Raw genomic sequence first — 20,944 nt, 5'->3', positions numbered from 1 at the left:
CATATTTATTCATTTATTAAAATTTTTTAAATATTGATATCTCGAGCTTTGGTTCTCACGTCAATTTTCACGTCAAATTTTCACCAAAAGGAGAATAGATTTCGCAATCATCGGAAGAAATCGAAAGAAATGATGAGAAATCTTCTCGTCGAGTTTGGGATGAATAAAAAAATAAAATCGTATAATATATAAAATCTCGATTTATTCTATAAATTATATAGTAGGGGGACAAAAATTGATATTTATATGTGTCTTCATTGCACTTATTGATATAATTACAACAAAGCAAATATAAATGTAATTTTCAATCGATTTTCAAATCAGAGAAATACTAAAAACACTCCAGATTATGATATAGAAAATCCTCGATCCATCTGAAAAAATTCAAGTGTTATAGCACACAAGTTCTCTCTCTCTCTCTCTCTCTCTCTCTCTCTCTCTCTCTCTCTCTCGCGCGGTATATGATATTATAATTTAAAAATAACCGTCCGCTTCGGGCATCCCGGCGCGTGTGTCCATCTTGGGTAAAAATAAAAAATAGTGTACAACGTCGTGATAATAAATTTATATATTAATATTATTTTTATAAATTTCCCTATATTGTATTCACGAGGGTTACGAGGTGGTGAAACGAAAATTAATCTCACGTGTGTACTTTGAAGATATCTAACGCAATTATTACACACCGGGCTCCACTTAAATTGTAATTACAAGTGCTGTACATGTAGACGCGTGACATTATATACACAAAATAACACGTATGCATATTGTTAGGAGAAAATCAGTGTGTTGCTTCTAAATCAAACTTGACGCGAAAATCATCTTTTTGAAATATAGAAAAGAGGAAAGAACACTGTATATAAATTCTACCGTGAGCCTCTGGCCTCTCTTACATGATGTTTTTGTGATCAGCAAATTCGCGCGACACACATTCACTTACCACACGCATCTCCTAATAAATAATGAAAAGTTTATCGACACCGCGCGCTTATGAGAATTTACAAATGTACCAAATGTCGAGTACGTTGCGCGCAGGCTCAAAAATACATTGCGTATCCCTCTTCCTATTCTACTTTGTACACGATGGACCATTCACACAAAGCGACGCTCGAACTTGAGTATAATTCTCGCATAAATCCGTTTTCTCTTCCTCTCTAAAACTTCTTTCTACATTGAGTTGAATAGAAAATTTCCAACGTATGTTCCAACGATTTGGAATTCGTGTTATAATTAGTGACGACAAAGCAAATTCGTTATTTCAGGACTGGTTATACCGAGTTTCGAGCGTAGCGGTAATTCCTCTCGTAACAAATGTAGTGTTAAAAGCACAACCATCGTTCGGACTGACCGATATGCAAATGTGGACTAAAACTGTGTTACCCTCATTACTAATTTATACTCTTTTGATACTTTTCCTTAAGAGACGCGACAATCAAATTTCAGCGTCGAAACGTATTTCGACGTATACAAGTGACAAATCAATTTTATCGCATGAATCGAGTACCTTGTAATCTCGTTTTCAAACTTTTTCTCGAAAATTCTATCCGTATACTCGGTCTATACACACTCACGTAATCCGTTAAACCTAAGATTGCTATATAAATTATTATCTCTGTAGATCTTTATCAACAACTTACAAGTTAGCCTACAATTTTCAGCGCGCGGAATTCAACGCGCCGCGTCGCGCAGCATGAGCGCATTGAGCGAAACGCTACGTCTTCGTATTGTCTAAGTTCTGCGCCGCGCTACTACCATCAACTTGGAGTAACAAGTCTTTCGCCAGATACGAGCAGTCACCGCCGCTCTCACTACCGTCGCCGCCGTCGTCGTCGTCCTCATCGTTATCGTCGTCGTCGTCGTCGTCGTCGTCATCGTCGTCATCGTCGTCGTCATCGTCGTCGTCGTCGTTGTTGGGAGACACTACGGTTGGTGTAACACCGTCCGTATCACTACTACATCGTAGACTTTGGTTCGCATTATGACGATTATCTAGAAGACATCAGAGACCCGACTGTGGCGGTTGTCCGTGAGTATTCCACGGCACGTCGGCGGACATGGCAGCGGACGGTATGCTGGCCTGATTGTGCATAGCACGCGGCGCCCGCATAATCTCGTCAGCTGGCGGACAGTGCGGACGCGGCCCCGGCTCGGGCGTATACGTGAAGGTCAATCCAGTCGCGTAGATGATGCCGTCGTTGCGCACGAGGGAAACCGGCACCTGCGTCGGCTGTCGCACCCACAGCCACTCGCCGCGGAACAGCGAAATGTCGGGCACAACGCAGAGCATACTCTCCTGGCACCTGTACATCGTCTCGGCCTCTACGTCGCCAAACCAGACTTGCAGGTTCGGCGTAAAATTGTCGCCTGTCAGCTCGAGCATCGCCACATCGCCGCCGCCATTGAGATGCAGACTGTGGACTAGCGGCACAGGTGTCACCGGTGATCGTACCGGACCCATGCCTTCGAAGAACTGATACTCGGCCTTGTCGGTGCTGATGATCGTCCAGCAGGCGCCGTCATTGATCATCTCCTTGTTGGCCTCCTTCGGACAGGGCGTAGCCTGAAATTGTATTATACGTTCCTGCGACAGGCACAGGTACATGTGATCCGTGTCCTTCATGTAGAAGGCGCACTTGTGCAACTGCGAGACGGGATCGTCCGCCTCGAGACTGGCCATCTGTTTGTCCACTTTACGGATGACCAACCGCGGTAGCGCCATCCCCGTGACGGAGCACACCAGCTTCACGGTGCTGCCGTAGTGCACGTAGCCGTCACGCACTTGAAATTCCTCCGACTCGCTCTCGTTGTCGTCGAGGAGATGAATGGTGAAGGCGCCCCATTGCGTCGAGCTCGCGTGAAAATTGCCGTTCTCTACGTGGAGGTAGCGCGTACTGACCGTCTGCGAGCGCAGTCGATTGAAGAGCGCCACTTTCGTGCCGCTGGCGATGCACAGATCCGCGTTCTTCAAGGACTGTTTCTTCTTGGACGGCTTCGAGATCACCTTGATACGCTTGCTGTGAAACACGCCGATGTCGTGGCCGCTGCCGTAGAACATCTTGACGGAGAGCATAAAGTGCTTGCGTTTGTCCGAGTCGGAGATATAGAGAGTCTTGGCCGCGCAGTATTGCTTGCCGTTATTCAGGTCCAGCTGCTGCATGTCCTGATCCGAGTTGCCGATGCCGATGAAAGCGCACAGTTGAGCGCTCTGCTCGCTCTCGCCCTCGCGCAGCATCTGTTCCTGACGCATCCGCCAGCCGTCGCCGAAGAGGTAGATGCACGGCGGCGGACAGAAGAATCGCTTTTCGTTGCCGTACGACTTTTGCGCGACCTTGGCGTGCAGGATCACAATCACCATGTCGCTGCGGTCGCGCAGGTAACGCTCCATCGCCTCGCGGGTCAACCGCTGGTCCTGATGATCGGGCCTGTAAATACCGGAGCCGAAGCGCGGATACACAGACATGACCGAGGTCGGCGAAGGCGGGGATTGCATGCCATGCGCCATCGTGGGCAGTCCAAACTGGTGTGGCATATTTAAAAGCTCCGAATTCGACTCACGCGAACGGGATAACCAAAGCACTGACGCCGTTGACGTCGGTTATATCTTCATCTTCTAATGCTCATCCAAGTGCCGTCCCGAGTTTTTTACCTACGGCAAAGTAAAGTATCTAATAGTATTTGTAAATAGAAATTTAAGTCGAGATTGGAAATTGGTTCATTGTCCTATAATTATCACTCGTTATTGAATGATCGTATCATTACTAATACCGTTTCGTGGGAAAAGTGCGATAGTGGCGTGCTGCAGCATGCTGGGTGAAGAATCGAAGAGGAATTAAACATAACGGAAATAGTCATTAGTCGAAATCGTGTAACTCAGCCAAAGTTGCAACTGTAATAAAGAACGATGATAATTCATCGACCCCTGCTATCGTGGAGTCTGTCAGACTGCTTTTTTTTTATCTTATTGTTAATGTAAAGAAGATTCTTGAATAATCGAGATTGATTTTACAAATATAAAATGTTAAAATAGTACGCGATAAAAGTATAGATGTTCCATGATACTCGTTAAGAATTGAATAAACAATAGCCGAACAATGTATTTCTTTATTCATATACACATTATGCACCGAGTAGATATGTAACTCAGATATATATTTGTAAAGGTATAAAATATATTTAAAAAAGTGAACATTATCGCAGCCTTAAACGCGCGATAATGGTATTCGCATAATACCAAGTGTCGCCGTTAGTCATTCGCGCGATTAAATGCTCCAAACTGCATACAAATACTCGCTTAAAGCGTGAGAAATGATATTCGCTCTTTTTTTTCTACAAAGGGGAGGGGATGGGACGGGACGTAATTAACTTGAGATATCTTTCTTCGAATAAGCTACCAAGAATTGCTAGTCTTAACACAGGAAAGAGGAAACAACATATACATACACGCACACGCCGTGAGAACCGAGCTGGGCTCATTTTTACCGCTCATTTTAATGAATTAAGGCAATCTTTACCACTGGGGCCGTGCAGGTAGATTTTATGTATCTATACAATGGAAAACTCATACGTCATAATTAATAATGCAAGTTTCCAGAGTGTTAATTACGTTACGTTAATTACATGAAATCAATGCTATAAATGGAGCATTGCTATAAACGATTATGTACGTATGAAAAATTTACAAAAATTTCTTTTATCTCAGCTTGCTATTCTCTAATCTTTTCAATACTACTTGTTTGAAACCTAATTTTGAAAAATCACTAAATTTAATCATTGTTTTACTTCCACTGCTGATCAATTTTCTTATTTGTAGAAAGTTAAATTTTTTAATTGTATCATTAATAAAAGAAATGTCTAATTGGGCTTTCTTAATGATAAAATTATAAAATTAAAATTTAGGTGCGCAAAGGTCCCAAAGGATGTAGTACACCTCCAGTAAAAATCAACGGTCGAACAGATTAGAAAAGTCAATTTGGTATGCCGAAACATTGTAACCCAACAGCAATCCAACATCTTTTATTTTTTATTTTCCGGAACTTTGTGAAACCAGACAAATGGACGGATACCCTGCGAGAAAGTCTACTGATAAATTGAAAGATGCAACCCGAGATGCGAAAACTAAATGCGTCGAGCAACATGAAATATCAAAAAATTAGATAACAGTTAAAAATAAAAAATAAGGATAGTAAAAAATAAAAAGAGGAACACTTTACCTCGCGTTTGTGCATCGAGGCATACCGGATTGATTTTTCTAATCTGTTCGACCGTTGATTTTTACTGCAAGTCTACCCTTTCGGACCGTTGCGCACCGTCTTACTAAACGTTCCGTTTACTTTGTATATCTCACTGATGATGGCCAAAACAAGTGGGCCGAAATGTCTGTTATAATTGTTTTATTTAAATACACTTTTCTGAGCAACTAATACCTGGCTCTGGGCTGATATAGCTATTAAATTTTAATTTTATTTTTTTAATTATGCCATTGACACAATTTTTTAATTGCATGGATTATATTAGAGAGATTGTTTTTGTTACTATTATATATCCCCTAATGTCATAATATCTCAATCTAATATACACATAATGTAACATCACAGAGCAGTATAGTATGAAAGAAGAAGAAAAGTATTTGTCACTCATATGTTACGATGCCTTGCTCAAGTTATGCAATCTTAACTAAAATCATAGAATTTATCAAATAACATAACATAGTCTATGATTGGCTGCCTGATTAAATACTCCAGAAATAGAAATGCAAATGCATTATTCAGCAAGAAAAATACCTGACAAACTCAGAGTCTGATGTTGCACAATGAATAGTAGAATAAGTAATAGTAGAATAAAGCATGCTTTGAGCAAATTTTCATCTTGTCATTTAAATTTTATATTATAATTTGTCACTTTTACTTATTAAAACATATTAGGTCAGATATATATTTAAATGTTACAAAAAAATGTTTTATATATATATATATACACATATATAATGAACAATAGTTGTGAACTATGGTTAATATAACATTGTTCCATTGATGTCTATAGAAACTTTTGTGAAAAATGGAAGAAAAAGCATGGACTAGAGAAGCAAAAATAACAACTCGGATGAAAGCTACAGTACTTGGTGCTTTTCTAAACGTTGTTTTAGACACTGACACATTGCTAAGAGGGAAAGCTGATACTTGGATCGTCAGAGAAGCATAAAGTGCGCTCGCTCGACATTATTGTGGGTGAAGGGTTATAAAACAATCGATTCGCACAACGCGGGAGGATGCGATCGAAGCGGCATGCAAGAAAGCCACAGGCACATTTGTTTATTTACCTTTTCAGCACAAGCGAGAGGAGGTTACGAGCGCGCACACACGAGCACGATTCCCGGCAGATAGAACAGAGGTTACATTCCGTGCCACTTACCTCCTCATTTTCGCTTGGGCGCCATGAGCAACCGCGTACCCGCGTGCATCCTCCGTGCGATCGATCATCCGGAGCGGCTGCCGTGAGTCCCCGGCGGATCGTTCACCGTACGCGAATCCTTCCGCGTCCTCCGTACGCCTATTCTCCCTAATCCATTCAAAAAACACCTGTTCACTTCCAAATTTTCCGAACAGTCCTGCCAACTGCGACGAACGAAACGCGGCAAACAGTGACAGTGAAATGAGCGAGTGCGCGCGTAAATTCAAACTTCGTTCTAAATTACTCGAGTACAGATGTGTGCTCGAACGTACAGGAATCTTTTCTTAAATTTCTGTCTTTATCGTGAGAACGCACATTTTCACACTGTTTTATTAATATACAATATATTAACTTGATGTAAGTTAACTAATCGCTGAATCGAATGTTCAGCAACAAAACATGAATACGCAATGCACGGTATGCCAATTTGACTCTGAGATGCACGACAATCTTCTCTAACACACGGCTGATGAGTAACTAAGTTGGGAGCAGTCCGGAGAGAGCTGCCCAGTATAAACGTAGCAAACAAGGGAGAGGGAAGCTCTATACGAGCTCATAGGTTCGCGCTTTCTGTGAATATTCAAGCGAATATCGTGACAGCAGTGGCGAGACCACGTTTTCGCGCGATATACGTCGACATTGACGTCAATGTGAAAATTGCGCGCGAATGCTAGTAGCATTTGAAACACTTAATTGTGAAATACAGAGTCCAATACATGGACGGCTTTTTCGTAGATGACATATATTTCGCACCGGTCAATTTAAATTGACTTTGTCATCTCACACATTCAAATTATACTCTCTTGGAAATTATATCTACGATTCAAACAGCATTAGATATACGCGTGCAAATATAATCAAAATTTGTAATTTATGTAATACCTGTAACATCGATTAATCTTGAATGAACGATTCTGAGTATTGTTTTCTAGCGATATCACACTCTGTGGTATAGATACAAGAATAACTCGATCAATCACCATTGAGACGGTACATTTTCGAATACATTTTCGAGACTGCATTCGAGAAGTAGCCCGAGCACTCTTTCTCTCTCTTGCTCGCTCTCTTTAAACGCGATGACACTCTCGTCTTTTAATCGCCCGCGATACTTTACGCGACAACACGGCGCCCGCGCGCGGATACGTCGCCGGCGCAGTGAATTCTATTGTTTTACTGTTGTACAATGGCCCGGTCGACCCGAGCGCCTGCACTTCCCTGCCTCCCCCACCTGACGCACGCCGCTCGCGCCTTCGTCCTCTCCCCTACCGTTCTGACGTGTCCCCCTTATCCCCGCAGCACCAACATCGGCCGTGGAATTGCTGCCGCAAAAGGATGTTGGGGTTACTCGGGGGGCGTGGGAAAAACCTGCTGTGGGAAAGAGTGGGTGGCCTCTACCTCACTCCACTTCTGCGATGATGACGATACGATATATATATATATATATATATATATATATATATATGTCGCGGCTATGAATGTATGTGCATGTGTATATATAGAGTGTGATACACATATTTTATATATATACTATATATATGTATATATATCTTCCTCGTGTGATCCGCGTGTCGAGGCGTGCAGCCAGAGTCGATGCTGCGTAATAATGCCGGAAACATGCGTGTGCATGTGAGGACGTCGCGAGAGAGAAATAGAGAAAAAATAGGGAGATCAGCGTGTGAGCCGAAACATTTTACTCGAGCATTTCGAAAATGATTACTTTTTTTAGACATTGCAAAACTTTTGCTCGATGATTGAACACAAACTGCATACCGGAGTCTGCTTTGATTGCAATTTTATACATACACTTTTTCCAATGTTTTAACAGCGCCTTTTCAACCGTAAAGATATTATTAATTTTTTAGCGTTCAACTATATACATGGGTTAGACAATATAATTAAATAAAACCTTCGATTACATGACTTTATGATCGACTTTTTTTATATTTTAATATGTGGCGCAATTTCTTTACTTGTGACCTTAGCCGCGTAAATGTTTTGAGCACAATTTCTTATTACGCGACCGCCTTCTCTCGCCTCGACTCTTGGTTAACTTTGCGACACGACTTCGACAGTATGATACGTGATATCTTTGAATTCGATTTACCACTTGTGTAGCTTGAAAATTCTAGAACACGCATAAACATTCTAAATTTCATTCCTTTTCTCGAAAAGGATCGAAAACATAATTGCCGACGTATCTTTTAGCGAGTCATACGAACGCATCGGCTGCGAACCAAGTTTTTACGCAGCCTGGATCGCGCGGATTCCCACGCTCCTTCTCTCCTATAGAGACGCGAAGATACCGACACGGAATTGTTCCGCGAGCGTGATCTCGATACGATCTGCTATTATAATCGTTGCGCGATCTTAATTATTATCATCGCTCCCTAAGAATAAATAAGACGCGGAACGATGACACGATGACGACGGCTTAGCTGCAGTTAAAACGCACCGCGCCGCGCAATGTCATGCATAATTGGCGCATTTTCACGATATTTCAGAAGATTTTTTGTTGGCCATTTAAATTGATTGTCTTTGGCGACGCATATTTGCATTCGCCTAAAATGTGAAATGACGATCTATATTCAGATATCGCAGATGCGAATGCTGCGTGAACGAGGGAACAGCTGATCGCGTGCATCGAGTGTGCGCGCGCGTGTATAACGTTGCGCGTCGTTCATCGGCTGACCGAGAAGCCGATGTCGGAGTGATGTTGAAACGCTTGTAGCAAATGTGATATTCAATCGCTCTCGCGATTTAACGAGCACTTGGATGAAACTCTACTGCTTGTTGTATTTGTGATATTAATTACGTACCGCGATATACGCGAGTTTGATTTATTACGCGCACATTTTTAGGTTACGTGCTAACAAAAATCAAAGAACTGTATATATTGTATAATAGATTAACTATTGCACATAAAATCGTTTCCAAATGAATTTATTTGAAAAGTTGTTGTGTTATGTGTATTTTCTTTGAATCAACTTCTTTTAAATCATGGGGGTGTATGGTTTATGGAAATTGCTCGAAGCGTCCGGGAAACCGGTGCCCTTAGAGACCCTCGAAGGCAAGGTTCTGGCAATTGGCAAGTATCAACGTTTGTAAATTCTATAGAAATATAACCTTTAACATAAACGGACTAAAAGGATTTCGGTAATTTAAGTTTGTGTGTGACTGGATGAGACAAGAGAGGTTGCTGCTTGAATTTTAAATAAATATTATCAGCAAAATATTTGGGCTTATTGCGAAAGGAGTCATATAATATACGTTTTCCAGATATATCAATATGGATATATCAAGTATTGCAAGGATATCAGGATCGTCACGGCACTCCCAGACCTAATGCCCATTTGCTCGGATTGTTTGTCAGAATATGCAAACTTCTGTATTACAAGATCAAGCCTGTTTTTGTCTTCGACGGTGGTGTACCCATGCTCAAGAAGAATACAATTGTAAGCACAATGGATTATTTTCCTTCTATAACTAGCAAATAGTTAATGATCTTTAACTTGCGCATTTAACGCAAAAGAGAGATACAGTATATTGTATGAAACTTTAAATACACTCTATGCATTTATGCACAAGCGAAACTGTTTCTCTCCATCTTGATTATAATATTGTTCGTACGTAATTAGCTCGGCGTGGGAACCAGGTAGTGAGAAAAGAGCCGCCTCATTCTTTTGTGTTTGCAGGCCTCACGCAGGAAGCAGAAATCTATTGCCACGAGTAAGGCGCAGAAGATGAAGGCGGATTTGATAAACAACTTGATAAAGCACAGCGTCGTGAAGACCGTTCTTAGCAAGGATTCCAAGGTGGACGAAAATAGCGGAGCGATGCGTATAATGATAAATTTACAAACTAAACGTCCCGACGAGGATATGTTTGTTCTGCCTGATATGCCTAGTACCAGCGATGCACAAGTTCACGTTAGTGACGACGATAATGCTTCTGACACCTCCGTCGAGCTGAGTCCACGGAAGCAGTCCAAATGGATCGGAAACATACACAGCGTTGATGTAGCCAGCGGCGAATTTAAAGCATTACCCGCAGATGTCCGTTATGATATACTCACCGATCTTAAGGAAACGAGAAAGCAAAATTCCTGGGGCCGTTTGCATGAAATGCCCCAAGTATGTATAAGTATATACAGTTGCTGCGATACTACATATAATACGCATGATAAATACATTGTATCCTTGTATACATTAGAGAAATTTTGTTGTAGGAATCGCACGAGTTCTCAGGCTTTCAGCTGAAACGTTTGCTGAAACGTAGATATGTACAAGAATCCTTAGAATCCGCTGAGAAGGAAATGGGCGGAAAAACACTGACGTTGGAAGAATTGGAGAAATTATTGATCGAACAAGGCATCGATACGAAGGGCAGAGAGGCGGCTTTTCGGATAGCCGCGGATAGCACAACCAGATTGATTTACATCAGTGGTACGTGTGCGTACCATGTACTGAAATCATGATCATTCCATAATATTCATTATGTATTCCATTCAAGATTAAAATCGTGGCTCACATAACATCCTATGTAATAATTGTACATTATTTTGCAGATAAGAATGCATTGGCAAAATGTGTCGACAATAACGAATTAGAAAAGGATGAGTGTGATACATTACGAGAAGCAAATGAGGAAGAATTCGAACCTGTTGCTGGTCCAAGTAATCTCAGGCCAATTGTAGAAAACATGAATGAGTACAAGTTGAATGATGATTCCGATGATGACGTCGATGTATATATTTATAACGATTCCATCGCGGAAAACATGAATGAATATGCGTTGGACAGCGATTGGGAATCTGAATGTGATATGAACGAGTCATTGGCGCTGTTGTCTGAGAAATATTTGGGTACAAGCAAGACTAATCCGGCATTAACATATATGCTGGAATACAGCGGCTTGTCTCAGAAGCAAATCGTACATCTTCTAAAACACAATAAAGATGAAAGCCATGAAAACGCAAGCAAAAACATAAAAACGCCCGAAAAAGATGCTTCCTTCGAATTTGCGGAAGACGAGAAAACGGCGAATAGTAAACCAAAACTAGGACTTTCTGAAAATTGTGAACAAACTTCAAAATTCACACAATTGCAAATATATGCACAAGATACATGCACGACCAACGACGATACCACTGTGGAATTAATCTCATCTGAACAAAAATTGGATGTCATCGAAATTGAACCGTCGAAAGATACTGAGATATCAGAGATTACTGTAACATCGAACACCATAAATTTGGACAATAAAACAACGTTTGAGAAACATTCTTCTTCTATCGCTAAATTTAACGATGAAGCACAGATAGATAGCTCAGACTCGGATTCGGACGATTTCGTAGAGATACAAGATGTTCCAATACCTGATGTAGAGATCCCAAGAAATATCGTGAAAAAAGAAAACATTGAGATAATTTTCAAGTCCGATGAGAAACCGGAAGAAGACATGTTCGCCGATATATTCGAGGAAGCGAATAAAAATGGAGTTACACCGATGAATCGTTTAGAACAATTACTGCGTGATACAAACGGCGAACATAAAACACTTTTAATTGCCGAAGACAGTGATAACTTGAAAAATAGTTTATTAGATACCATGCCAGAGGTACCATTAACGGAAGAAGCGGAAATTAAGTCGCTAGAAAATACTTCATTAACCAAAAACGCAGTAAACGTTGAAGACAAAGCACATAATTCCCAGAGTTCCGACGAACCAATAGAATGGAATAAGACAAGTTTGCTCGCTCAAGGAAATTCTTTTAACGAATGTATGCAAGAGAAACCAGTAACATTGCCTGCAAATGAAGAAGATTTAATAGAATTGAAGGTACATTCAATATTACATCTATAAACAGTGATTGTAATGTAAATTGTGGCATTTTACACACTTATCTTTCTTCTTTATTCATTTATTCGATATGTATATTTTTTCATTACAGGAAAAGTTAGAAAATGAGCAAGAAGAACTTACAAGAGACATTGGCAAGCTCGAGCGACAAGCTACTAACATTTCCGACCAAATAAAAATCGAGGCGCAGGTATATATGGAATAAGGAATAAGAAATTCTCATTGTACGACATTGTATGTTATATACGTTTGTTTATAGGAACTGCTGCGTTTATTCGGTATACCATATTTGGTAGCTCCAATGGAAGCGGAAGCGCAATGTGCGTATTTGGAGCAGATTAAACTAACCGACGGCACAATCACGGATGACTCCGATATCTGGCTGTTTGGAGGCGAATGCGTCTACAAGAATTTTTTCAATAACAACAAGAAAGTATTACAATTTCGCGCTTGTGATATTCAACATCACTTTAGTAAGCGTCAATACATTTATTATTCGATATACGTCATTTAAAATTGTCATAAAATATCATTTTAAAATACTAATTAATTTTTCCAATTATTTTAAAGAAGAGAAATATTTATATACATTTTTAATGACACACAACAATTATATGTATGTTACAGAACTCAGTCGTAATCAATTGATACAGTTGGCCCTTTTGGTCGGCAGTGATTACACCGCGGGAGTAACTGGCATCGGACCAGTCACCGCACTCGAGATATTAGCCGCGTTTCCCGCCGAAGGGGATAACGTGCTACACGGATTGCACAATTTTTGCTCGTGGATAAAAAAGGGAAGAATTGCAGCTCCTGGGAAAACGGGTCTACGCAATAAGTTGCGAAACGTGAAATTGGAAAGAGGTGAGCGATAATTGCAAAGAAACGCGAAGGGACAATCGGAATAAAGGAGCAAGTAACATAATTGATTTCAGATTTCCCGAGTCAAGCGGTCGTCCAAGCGTATCTTTTTCCCACGATCGATGAGTCGAAAGAAACTTTTACTTGGGGCAAACCGAACATGGTGCTTCTTTGCGATTACACTAGGCAGAAATTTGGGTGGACAAAAGGCAAATTTGACGACACAATGATACCGATATTGAGACGAATAGAGGAAAACAAGAACCAAAAATTGTTGGATATATATTTTAAAGCGAAAGCATCTACGCGATCTATCGAGCCGAGCTTGAGTAAGAGAGTTCAAAAAGCAGTACGCAAGTTAAATAATGATGATATCGAGGAAGCAAATGTGGACGGAAAACCCCAAGCTAAGAGAAGTAAGAAGAGCGATGCCAATCAAAAGTCGAGCAAAGAAGAGAATGCAGTTGCAGAACCTAAAGTATCGACCTTTAAACCGCCGAGCAAAATAAGCACTACTCCCGATAAGCCTGTTAAACCCATTATTAAAAAAATATATACCAAAGAATATATTCCGCAACGAGAAAAGGACAAAGCATGCGCGTTGGAAAGAAAACTGCACGCAATAGAAGTATTTCGAAAATCGAAACAAGGCTTAGTTAAGACAAAGAAGGTGAAGTGCACAACGCGAAAAGTCAAGAAAGAGGCAGAGTTATCGGAAAGTGATAGCGATTAGATTTATTATTCGATTAAAAAGATAGAGATATACATTTTTATATATTGTAAATAATTGTCCTTATAAGATTAAGAATGTTTATAATATTGAACAAGCTCAACCTGACTTTTGCAGTTTTGCACTTTCCTTGTATCTTACGCACCTGTTAATTGCCCTTATTACAACTCTAAAGGTTTACATACAATAATTTATAAAATTTTGCGTGTAAAAAATTTCTTACATATATATTTTGAATGTGTAATTTCTTTTTATATCTTATGGCTGTGTTCGGGGAGCGCGCTATCAGCGCTATCGCATTATTCTATCTTTATCGTTCATTGGACATAAAACAAGGATAGAGTGACACAATAGCGCTGATAGCGCTCTCCCCGAACGCAGTCTATGTATATAATATATATAAATGATATAAAAAATATTTTTATTATCATGTAGATAAATGTAATAGATGATTTTTTTATCAAACGTAATATCTTGTGTTAGAGTTTTATTTCTTAGCTTCACTAGCACTAAATATCATAAAAATTGGTATTTAGAAGTTAAAGAAATAAGAGAAAAACGTAACTTCCAATTTTTTTTCAACGGCCGGAGAACGCCTAATCGCGTCTTTGAGAACGCGTTTAGGCGTCTCCTGGCCGATGAAAAAACTGGATGACGCGATTAGGCGTCTTCTGGCCGTTGAAATTCGTTAAAATCAAGCAAATAGTACGATTCGACGATAAGTGGACGCGCACTTGTCACTTCTCACTTTTAGTTCGTTACTTTCGAGAGTGTACGATATGGTGGCGCTTTAGCTGTCCTCCACTTTTTTTTCAAGAGGGAGTTACAACCCCCTGGTTTGAGGTAGCAGATGAAAACAAGCGATGCTCAAGTTGAGCGAAGGTTTGTGTTGTCTCTTCGTCGTCTGCTACCGTATCGTGAGAGAGAAACCCGTGGAAGAGACGCGAAAGATCGACTCGCCGTTGCCATCCCTATCGTATCACTATATCCCAGGTGATTTTTCGTGAATACCACAACGCGATCCTCTGCGGCGTCTGCTATTCCTCCTCTTCCTCCTCCTCCTCCTTCTTCTCCTTCTCCTCCTCCTCCTCATCATCATCATCATCATCTTTATCCTTCTGCATTCACGCGGGCGTTCAAACCGCGGGAACGATGTAGACGTCCTCCACCGACAGCATCTCTGTCCTTCGATCAGCGCGTCGGGGATGCCGGCACGGCCGCTTGCGGCTGCCACCATCGTCGACGACTACGAGCGGCGCAGTACCCGCCGTACCCGTGGGAAATGTCTTACAGTGATGGCACACGCCCGACACGTAAATTTGGCCCAAAATCGCCAAAGAAACTGTGCGTGACCAAGAGCGAAAACAGCGACAAGACCACAACAACAGTCAACTGTGGCAGCCATCATCACAATCACTACCATCACAACCATCACCGCTTCCTGGACGGCACTCAACCGTCGGTGCACAAGCGCAATCTCTACCTTGTTTCATCCCCGCTGATACTACTGTTTAACGTGCTGCGCACACTGCTGTATCAGCTGTTTGTGGTATTCAGATATTTGTATACCTCTACATCTCAGCTGATCCAGCGCAGGCAGCAGTCCAAGCAGGCCTGTCACTTGGAGATAGTTGTTGGGCAGAAACCGACGGATGGCCGTTTGGTCAACGGTAGTCAGGCGGAAAGTGAGACCATCATGTCGCAAGTGCCTAGACGTCCGATCGGGCCAGGCCCTGCAGATCCGTTACTCGCTAAGCAGAAACATCATCATCGTAGAGCGTTTGAGTTTATCAGCAAAGCGCTCAAAATTGATGAGGATAATGAAGGTACGGTGTTTACTACCATGATTAAAGTTTGAAAATTAATAATACAATCAGCAGGATGCATATGCTCTCCTGCTCACTACTTTAAATATACTTTTTTTCACTTATCTTTGAGATACTCTACTAAGAGTTTGATAAGACAAATACATATTTCACATATATTGCTTCTTACAAATAAAACAAAACAAAAGAATTAAGAGAAAGGAAACAATGGAAATATTTTGTTTACATTCTTTTGTAAAATAATATCTAAAGCTCTAAAAATTGAAGAGAAACTATTTTACAAAATTTATAATTTACCTTACATAGTATATCTGCCTCATTATTATTGTTTAATCTTTAACAGGACAAAAGGAAATGGCAATCGAATTATATAAAAAGGGAATAGGAGAACTGGAGAAGGGAATAGCTGTAGAATGCACTGGTGGACACGGTGAGGTATGGGAGCACGCCCAAAGACTTCACGACAAGATGTGTACAAATCTGGTGATGGCAAAAGACAGGCTGGAATTCCTCGGTTAGTACTTTCACGCGTTACGTTCGCTCCGCACATTGACGTTTCTTAAGCTATTCCAAGCTTGTTTACCTATGGTACAAACTTTTATTATTTGCGAACACAGAGAGAACCGCTAATAATTAGCATCATAATTCTTTTCAAACCTGTAGCAGTTAGAGGATACTTGATCAAATTTTATTACAAGTTAAATATGTCTTGATATCACCCAAATTGGCAAAAGCTGAAAAATTGGCTTTCCCAAGATCTTTCTCAAGATTCATTATTTTGATGAAGAAAAGCTATGGTATAGCGACACTGGCCCAATGCGACTCTTGTTCAATCGATTTTCTTCCAACCGCTATAATTTTGCAAGTGATCAAGATGCTAATTGTTAATAATTTACTTTGCATAATAAATTAATCAGTATTAATGCAACAATTTTTGCGCTACGTACTGAGACAATTTTTAATTTTGCGACAGTGGCCAGAGGTAAATTTTTGGCAATGGCAAGAGAAAGAATATCGATGTATTTGGCATGCTCGTGTGTGCAATTTGTTCTACATTCTTCAATATATGCGCGTGCGTGCGTGCGTGCGCGCGCGTGTGTGTGTGTGTGTGTGTGTGCGTGTGTGTGTGTATGCGTGTACGCATGTCCGCGTTATACAATTTCCTATGTGGTTTACCTTGAGCACAAGTAAATTTTTGTTTTTGCATTTTTCTTTGTGGAAATCTCTCGGCTGTAACGCGCGCGGACGCGTATATACATATATATGAGATATACAAATTAACAGCCCAATCTCATACGGCAGCATTCTGATAGTAATTGAAACGCGCACTGATTTGAGCTGATAGCTACTGATTATTAAGTATGTTTAGTACATCGGTACTCGATACAATGTGGAAGATCAGCCTGATTTTCTCTTTAGCTGTTTAGCCTACTGCAGCATGGCAGAGAATGTTTTTTCCTTTTTGTAGTGAGTGTGTGTGAGCTGAGAAAGCTGGGTATCAACAATGAATACCGTACTTCTGGAAATAAAACGGACGGCGAATCGCATCCGGGAAAGCATCTGAGGGCTCGCCGCAATATACATACTTTTCAAACCACTCGTACCTCACCCAACACTAATTATAATAAGAATACGAACAGTACGCACACAACAGTTAACACCGGGCAGGCCATATGTACCCAAATTCCCAAGTTAAGGCCACGCTCACCAAAAAACTGTTGTGCTCATACTACTGAAGGTATTGTTCGTCTGAGATTCTGGGCTTAAATGTGAAAGAGTCGAATGCAAGTAAAATAATGTAATGCTCCCTAGTCATTATACCTATCTACATTTGGAAGTAATCATTTGTTTTATCTATGCACATCACACCCGTTTGACGTAAAAGATGAAGTAGATGAATGTAGACTTGTAATAATATTGATATGCATTTCTCATAGCTGCTCTTTCGTTCGCCGTAGATCTTTAGAAGCTGTTGCATTTCGATGGTAGCGTGTAATGAAATTTTCTATTATAGCGCTTTTTGCAAGTAGATTCAAAGCGATATATTATTTAACGAGTACACACACATACAAAGTAAAATTAATTGTTCCAGGGGAAACAAGAGTCTTAAACTTATAAACGTAAACATATAAACACTCTTACAATTGCATTTGAAAATGTTAGCATTTTTAGATTTCTTTTCAGTTGTATATTTTTTCCGAAACTTTTCACATTTTCTCGTTAAATTAAAAAATCTTTATGTGTTTATATTTTAATTAATTTGACACTTGGCATATATAAATATGCAACTGAATTAAAATCTATATATTCTACTTCATCCATTTTTTTTTTTTTTTTTTTTTTTTTTAAATTATTTTATTATTACAATTTTATTTAAACTGTAACAACACAGTATGTATAATGTATTTGCAAGTTCATTACAATATAAATAGTAGCAAGTATTTCGTTTAGCAATATATATTGTTCATTACAAAAATTTCTTTTTCCTAATATTATTATGCTGTCGATAAGATGTTTGTTATTCTAAAGAATTCAATACGCTATTCAATACGCTTCATTTATTGAACATTAAATGACACAGGCGTCTGAAATTTCTCAGCTGTAAACATTTCTTGATTTCTGTCACTTTCTTTGCAATAGATCCTCTTATCCATTAGACTGATAATACAGGATTTGCATTTAATATCAACCAGTGTAGTAAGGTTTTTTATCGTTGAATTATGCATTACTGTTTCTTTGTTTTTCTAGGTTTTATTTATAAATACAGGTATTATTTCAGCATCTGGCAGAAAATTATCGGTCCCCGGAAAGCGAATGACAGGAATACCTTTGAACAAGAGTCAGACGCTGCCTCGAAGTATGGGCAGATCGACACCTGTTCAACCTTGCCACAGAACCATGCCTATCAAACCGTCCTCCACTCCACCCTCCGTGAAAAGGCAGCTGTCTGTACCTGGCAACGGCTCGCCTATAAGACGTCCGGGAACACCTACTACCTCGAACAGTAACAGAAGTACGCCAACCAGAAAAGTACCTGTGTTGAAGGGAGTGGATCCAAAACTTGCCCAAGTGATTCTCGACGAGATCTTGGAAGGAGGAACGCCGGTGCAATGGGAGGACATTGCTGGTCAAGAGGTATACACTAATCAATTGCGAACGAATTTGTGTCGTCACTAATTACATTGATGACTTGTAGACGGCGAAACAAGCTTTACAAGAGATGGTGATTCTACCGTCGCTGCGACCCGAGCTGTTTACCGGTCTGCGAACACCTGCAAGAGGACTGCTACTATTCGGACCACCGGGAAACGGGAAGACGTTGCTGGCACGTGCCGTTGCGACTCAATGCAACGCGACGTTCTTTTCGATCTCTGCCGCTAGTCTCACGTCCAAATACGTTGGAGAGGGTGAGAAATTGGTGAGGGCTCTGTTCGCGATCGCGCGGGAGTTGCAGCCGTCTGTCATCTTTATCGACGAGGTGGACTCGCTGTTGAGCGAACGAAAGGATAACGAGCACGAAGCGTCCAGGTATACATACCTTCGGATATTCTACAAGTGGAAAATCTATATGTCGAAAGAACATATGTATCGATCGATGTGTATTTCAGGAGACTAAAAACAGAATTCTTAGTTGAGTTTGACGGTTTGCCGTGCAATCCCGAAGAAAGAGTGCTCGTTATGGCCGCTACGAATAGACCACAGGAGTTGGATGAAGCTGCGCTGAGACGATTTACGAAACGCGTGTACGTCATGTTGCCGGACTTGCAAACGAGAATCTTGTTACTTCGGAGGCTTCTAGCCAAACACAATGATCCACTGACACCCGAAGAATTGAACGAGATGGCAATTCTGACGGACGGATATTCGGGAAGCGATTTGACTGCGCTAGCTAAAGATGCCGCACTTGGGTCCATCAGAGGTAACGTATAATTATGTTTTATTCACTTTTATTCGATTCCCATTGTGAGTGAAAACATTGATATTGGTCATTCATTTTGTCACATTTTACATGATTGATATTAGAAATGTTTCAGCGAAAAAATGTCAGCAATATCAAATTTAGATTCTCCACATAAATGGCAATCATCAATTGGAAATCTTACTTTATTGTATTATTTATATCTAATCAGTTTTTTTTTGTTTTGTTTTTGTTTGATAAAAATATAAAAAAGGTTTTCTCTACATTATGCCTTTAAGATTAGAAAGCATCTGTTTGATCATGTTTGCATAGTAAAACTACAAAATGTATTATCGTATTGTTCTTAGAACTGAATCCAGATCAGGTGAAAGAATTGGACCTCAATTCCGTTCGTAATATTACAATGCAAGATTTCCGCGATTCCCTAAAGAGAATTCGCAGATCCGTTTCACCGGCAAGTTTAGCCGCCTATGAAAAATGGAGCTTCGAATACGGAGACGTGAGTCTTTGATTTATGATGAACTGCCCAGAGCTCCAGAACAATCGCATTCGAATGAAATGTAATTGACGATACGGAATTACAAATGTTCCCGAGTATCGAAAAACAACTGTAATGTCGACACAAACAGCAACTTTGTTTTTATTCCACGCTATGAACAATATTAATCTTTATAAAAAAGAAAAGAGAAAATAGCAGTGAGAAGAGCAGTGAAAGAGTGAGGAAAAGAAAGTACTTTTATTTTGACTTGTGAGAATATCGAATATCGATTCGTATTGCGATCGCGCTTAACATGAAACGTAGCTGTTTGAGTCTCATCTTATTTTTACACATTATGAGTAACTTTTATGTCAAACGTATCATTAAAAATACGTTTCTCATTGATTTTAATAAACTCTAGTACTTTACACTCTACTCAGCGATCAGATATTATAGCATTTGCAGTTTGAATGTTGTTACCATTTTGATATTAAAAGCATGATTATTATTATTTCATTGCGAAAACATTCAGTTCTTTTTATTAGCTATACTACTATTTGTATACAAATATACAAATGGCTATACTGAAGTTTATAATAAGTAAAAGTTTACATTATGATAACCCAGCAAACACAGATATATAACAACTATATTGCAACAATAAAACAGAATGTAACATGTAATGTAACATGTATGTTACATGTAATACAATTGTTAGTTGTAATTTCCCACTCACAGGCTTGTTGCAGTTCTATCACATAAATATAACGCGGTACTAAAATGCCACGTAATTGTTATATAAAATAGATATATCATGCAAATAA

At 40.0% G+C, this 20,944-nt stretch overlaps 3 protein-coding genes and 1 long non-coding RNA gene across 8 annotated transcripts; 2 read left to right on the top strand and 2 right to left on the bottom strand.

Annotated features, from left to right (window-relative positions):
* Positions 1 to 182: 182 nt before the first annotated feature.
* Positions 183 to 7,630, bottom strand: Su(H) (recombining binding protein suppressor of hairless). Of its 3 annotated transcripts, XM_012371106.2 has the most exons (3): positions 7,330 to 7,630; positions 6,409 to 6,555; positions 183 to 3,646 (listed from the first exon to the last, which is right to left on the bottom strand). In XM_012371106.2, exon 3 carries the CDS (start codon positions 3,527 to 3,529, stop codon positions 2,000 to 2,002), a length of 1,530 nt encoding a protein of 509 aa, XP_012226529.1. In that variant the 5' UTR covers positions 3,530 to 3,646; positions 6,409 to 6,555; positions 7,330 to 7,630; the 3' UTR covers positions 183 to 1,999. The 3 variants fall into 3 exon arrangements, with proteins under 3 accessions (XP_012226529.1, XP_012226528.1, XP_067204419.1); XM_012371105.2 differs by lacking the exon at positions 7,330 to 7,630 and having other exon boundaries at positions 6,409 to 7,314; XM_067348318.1 differs by lacking the exons at positions 6,409 to 6,555; positions 7,330 to 7,630 and adding an exon at positions 6,317 to 6,336.
* A 1,130-nt stretch (positions 7,631 to 8,760) lies between these two features.
* mus201 (rad2 superfamily protein mus201) lies at positions 8,761 to 14,005 on the top strand. Of its 2 annotated transcripts, none has more exons than XM_067348228.1 (9): positions 8,761 to 9,532; positions 9,724 to 9,899; positions 10,140 to 10,577; positions 10,673 to 10,895; positions 11,012 to 12,285; positions 12,398 to 12,496; positions 12,566 to 12,779; positions 12,934 to 13,170; positions 13,242 to 14,005. In XM_067348228.1, exons 1-9 carry the CDS (start codon positions 9,445 to 9,447, stop codon positions 13,898 to 13,900), a joined length of 3,408 nt encoding a protein of 1,135 aa, XP_067204329.1. In that variant the 5' UTR covers positions 8,761 to 9,444; the 3' UTR covers positions 13,901 to 14,005. The 2 variants fall into 2 exon arrangements, with proteins under 2 accessions (XP_067204329.1, XP_012226341.2); XM_012370918.2 differs by having other exon boundaries at positions 8,763 to 9,532; positions 10,673 to 10,889.
* A 608-nt stretch (positions 14,006 to 14,613) lies between these two features.
* spas (spastin) lies at positions 14,614 to 20,645 on the top strand. Of its 2 annotated transcripts, XM_012370919.2 has the most exons (7): positions 14,614 to 15,723; positions 16,067 to 16,237; positions 17,192 to 17,461; positions 18,503 to 18,858; positions 18,920 to 19,251; positions 19,332 to 19,642; positions 19,990 to 20,645. In XM_012370919.2, the coding sequence occupies exons 1-7, from the start codon at positions 15,180 to 15,182 to the stop codon at positions 20,151 to 20,153; spliced, it is 2,148 nt and encodes a 715-aa protein (XP_012226342.1). In that variant the 5' UTR covers positions 14,614 to 15,179; the 3' UTR covers positions 20,154 to 20,645. The 2 variants fall into 2 exon arrangements, with proteins under 2 accessions (XP_012226342.1, XP_012226344.1); XM_012370921.2 differs by lacking the exon at positions 17,192 to 17,461 and having other exon boundaries at positions 14,617 to 15,723.
* Positions 16,170 to 16,761, bottom strand: LOC136997465 (uncharacterized). The gene is made up of 3 exons (XR_010888209.1): positions 16,671 to 16,761; positions 16,381 to 16,574; positions 16,170 to 16,306 (listed from the first exon to the last, which is right to left on the bottom strand). It is a non-coding gene; the product is annotated as an uncharacterized lncRNA (long non-coding RNA).
* Positions 20,646 to 20,944: the final 299 nt, after the last annotated feature.

This window comes from Linepithema humile, chromosome 1, assembly GCF_040581485.1.
Source record: "Linepithema humile isolate Giens D197 chromosome 1, Lhum_UNIL_v1.0, whole genome shotgun sequence".
NCBI lineage: Eukaryota > Metazoa > Arthropoda > Insecta > Hymenoptera > Formicidae > Linepithema > Linepithema humile.
This window is presented reverse-complemented; position numbering and strand designations above follow the sequence as displayed.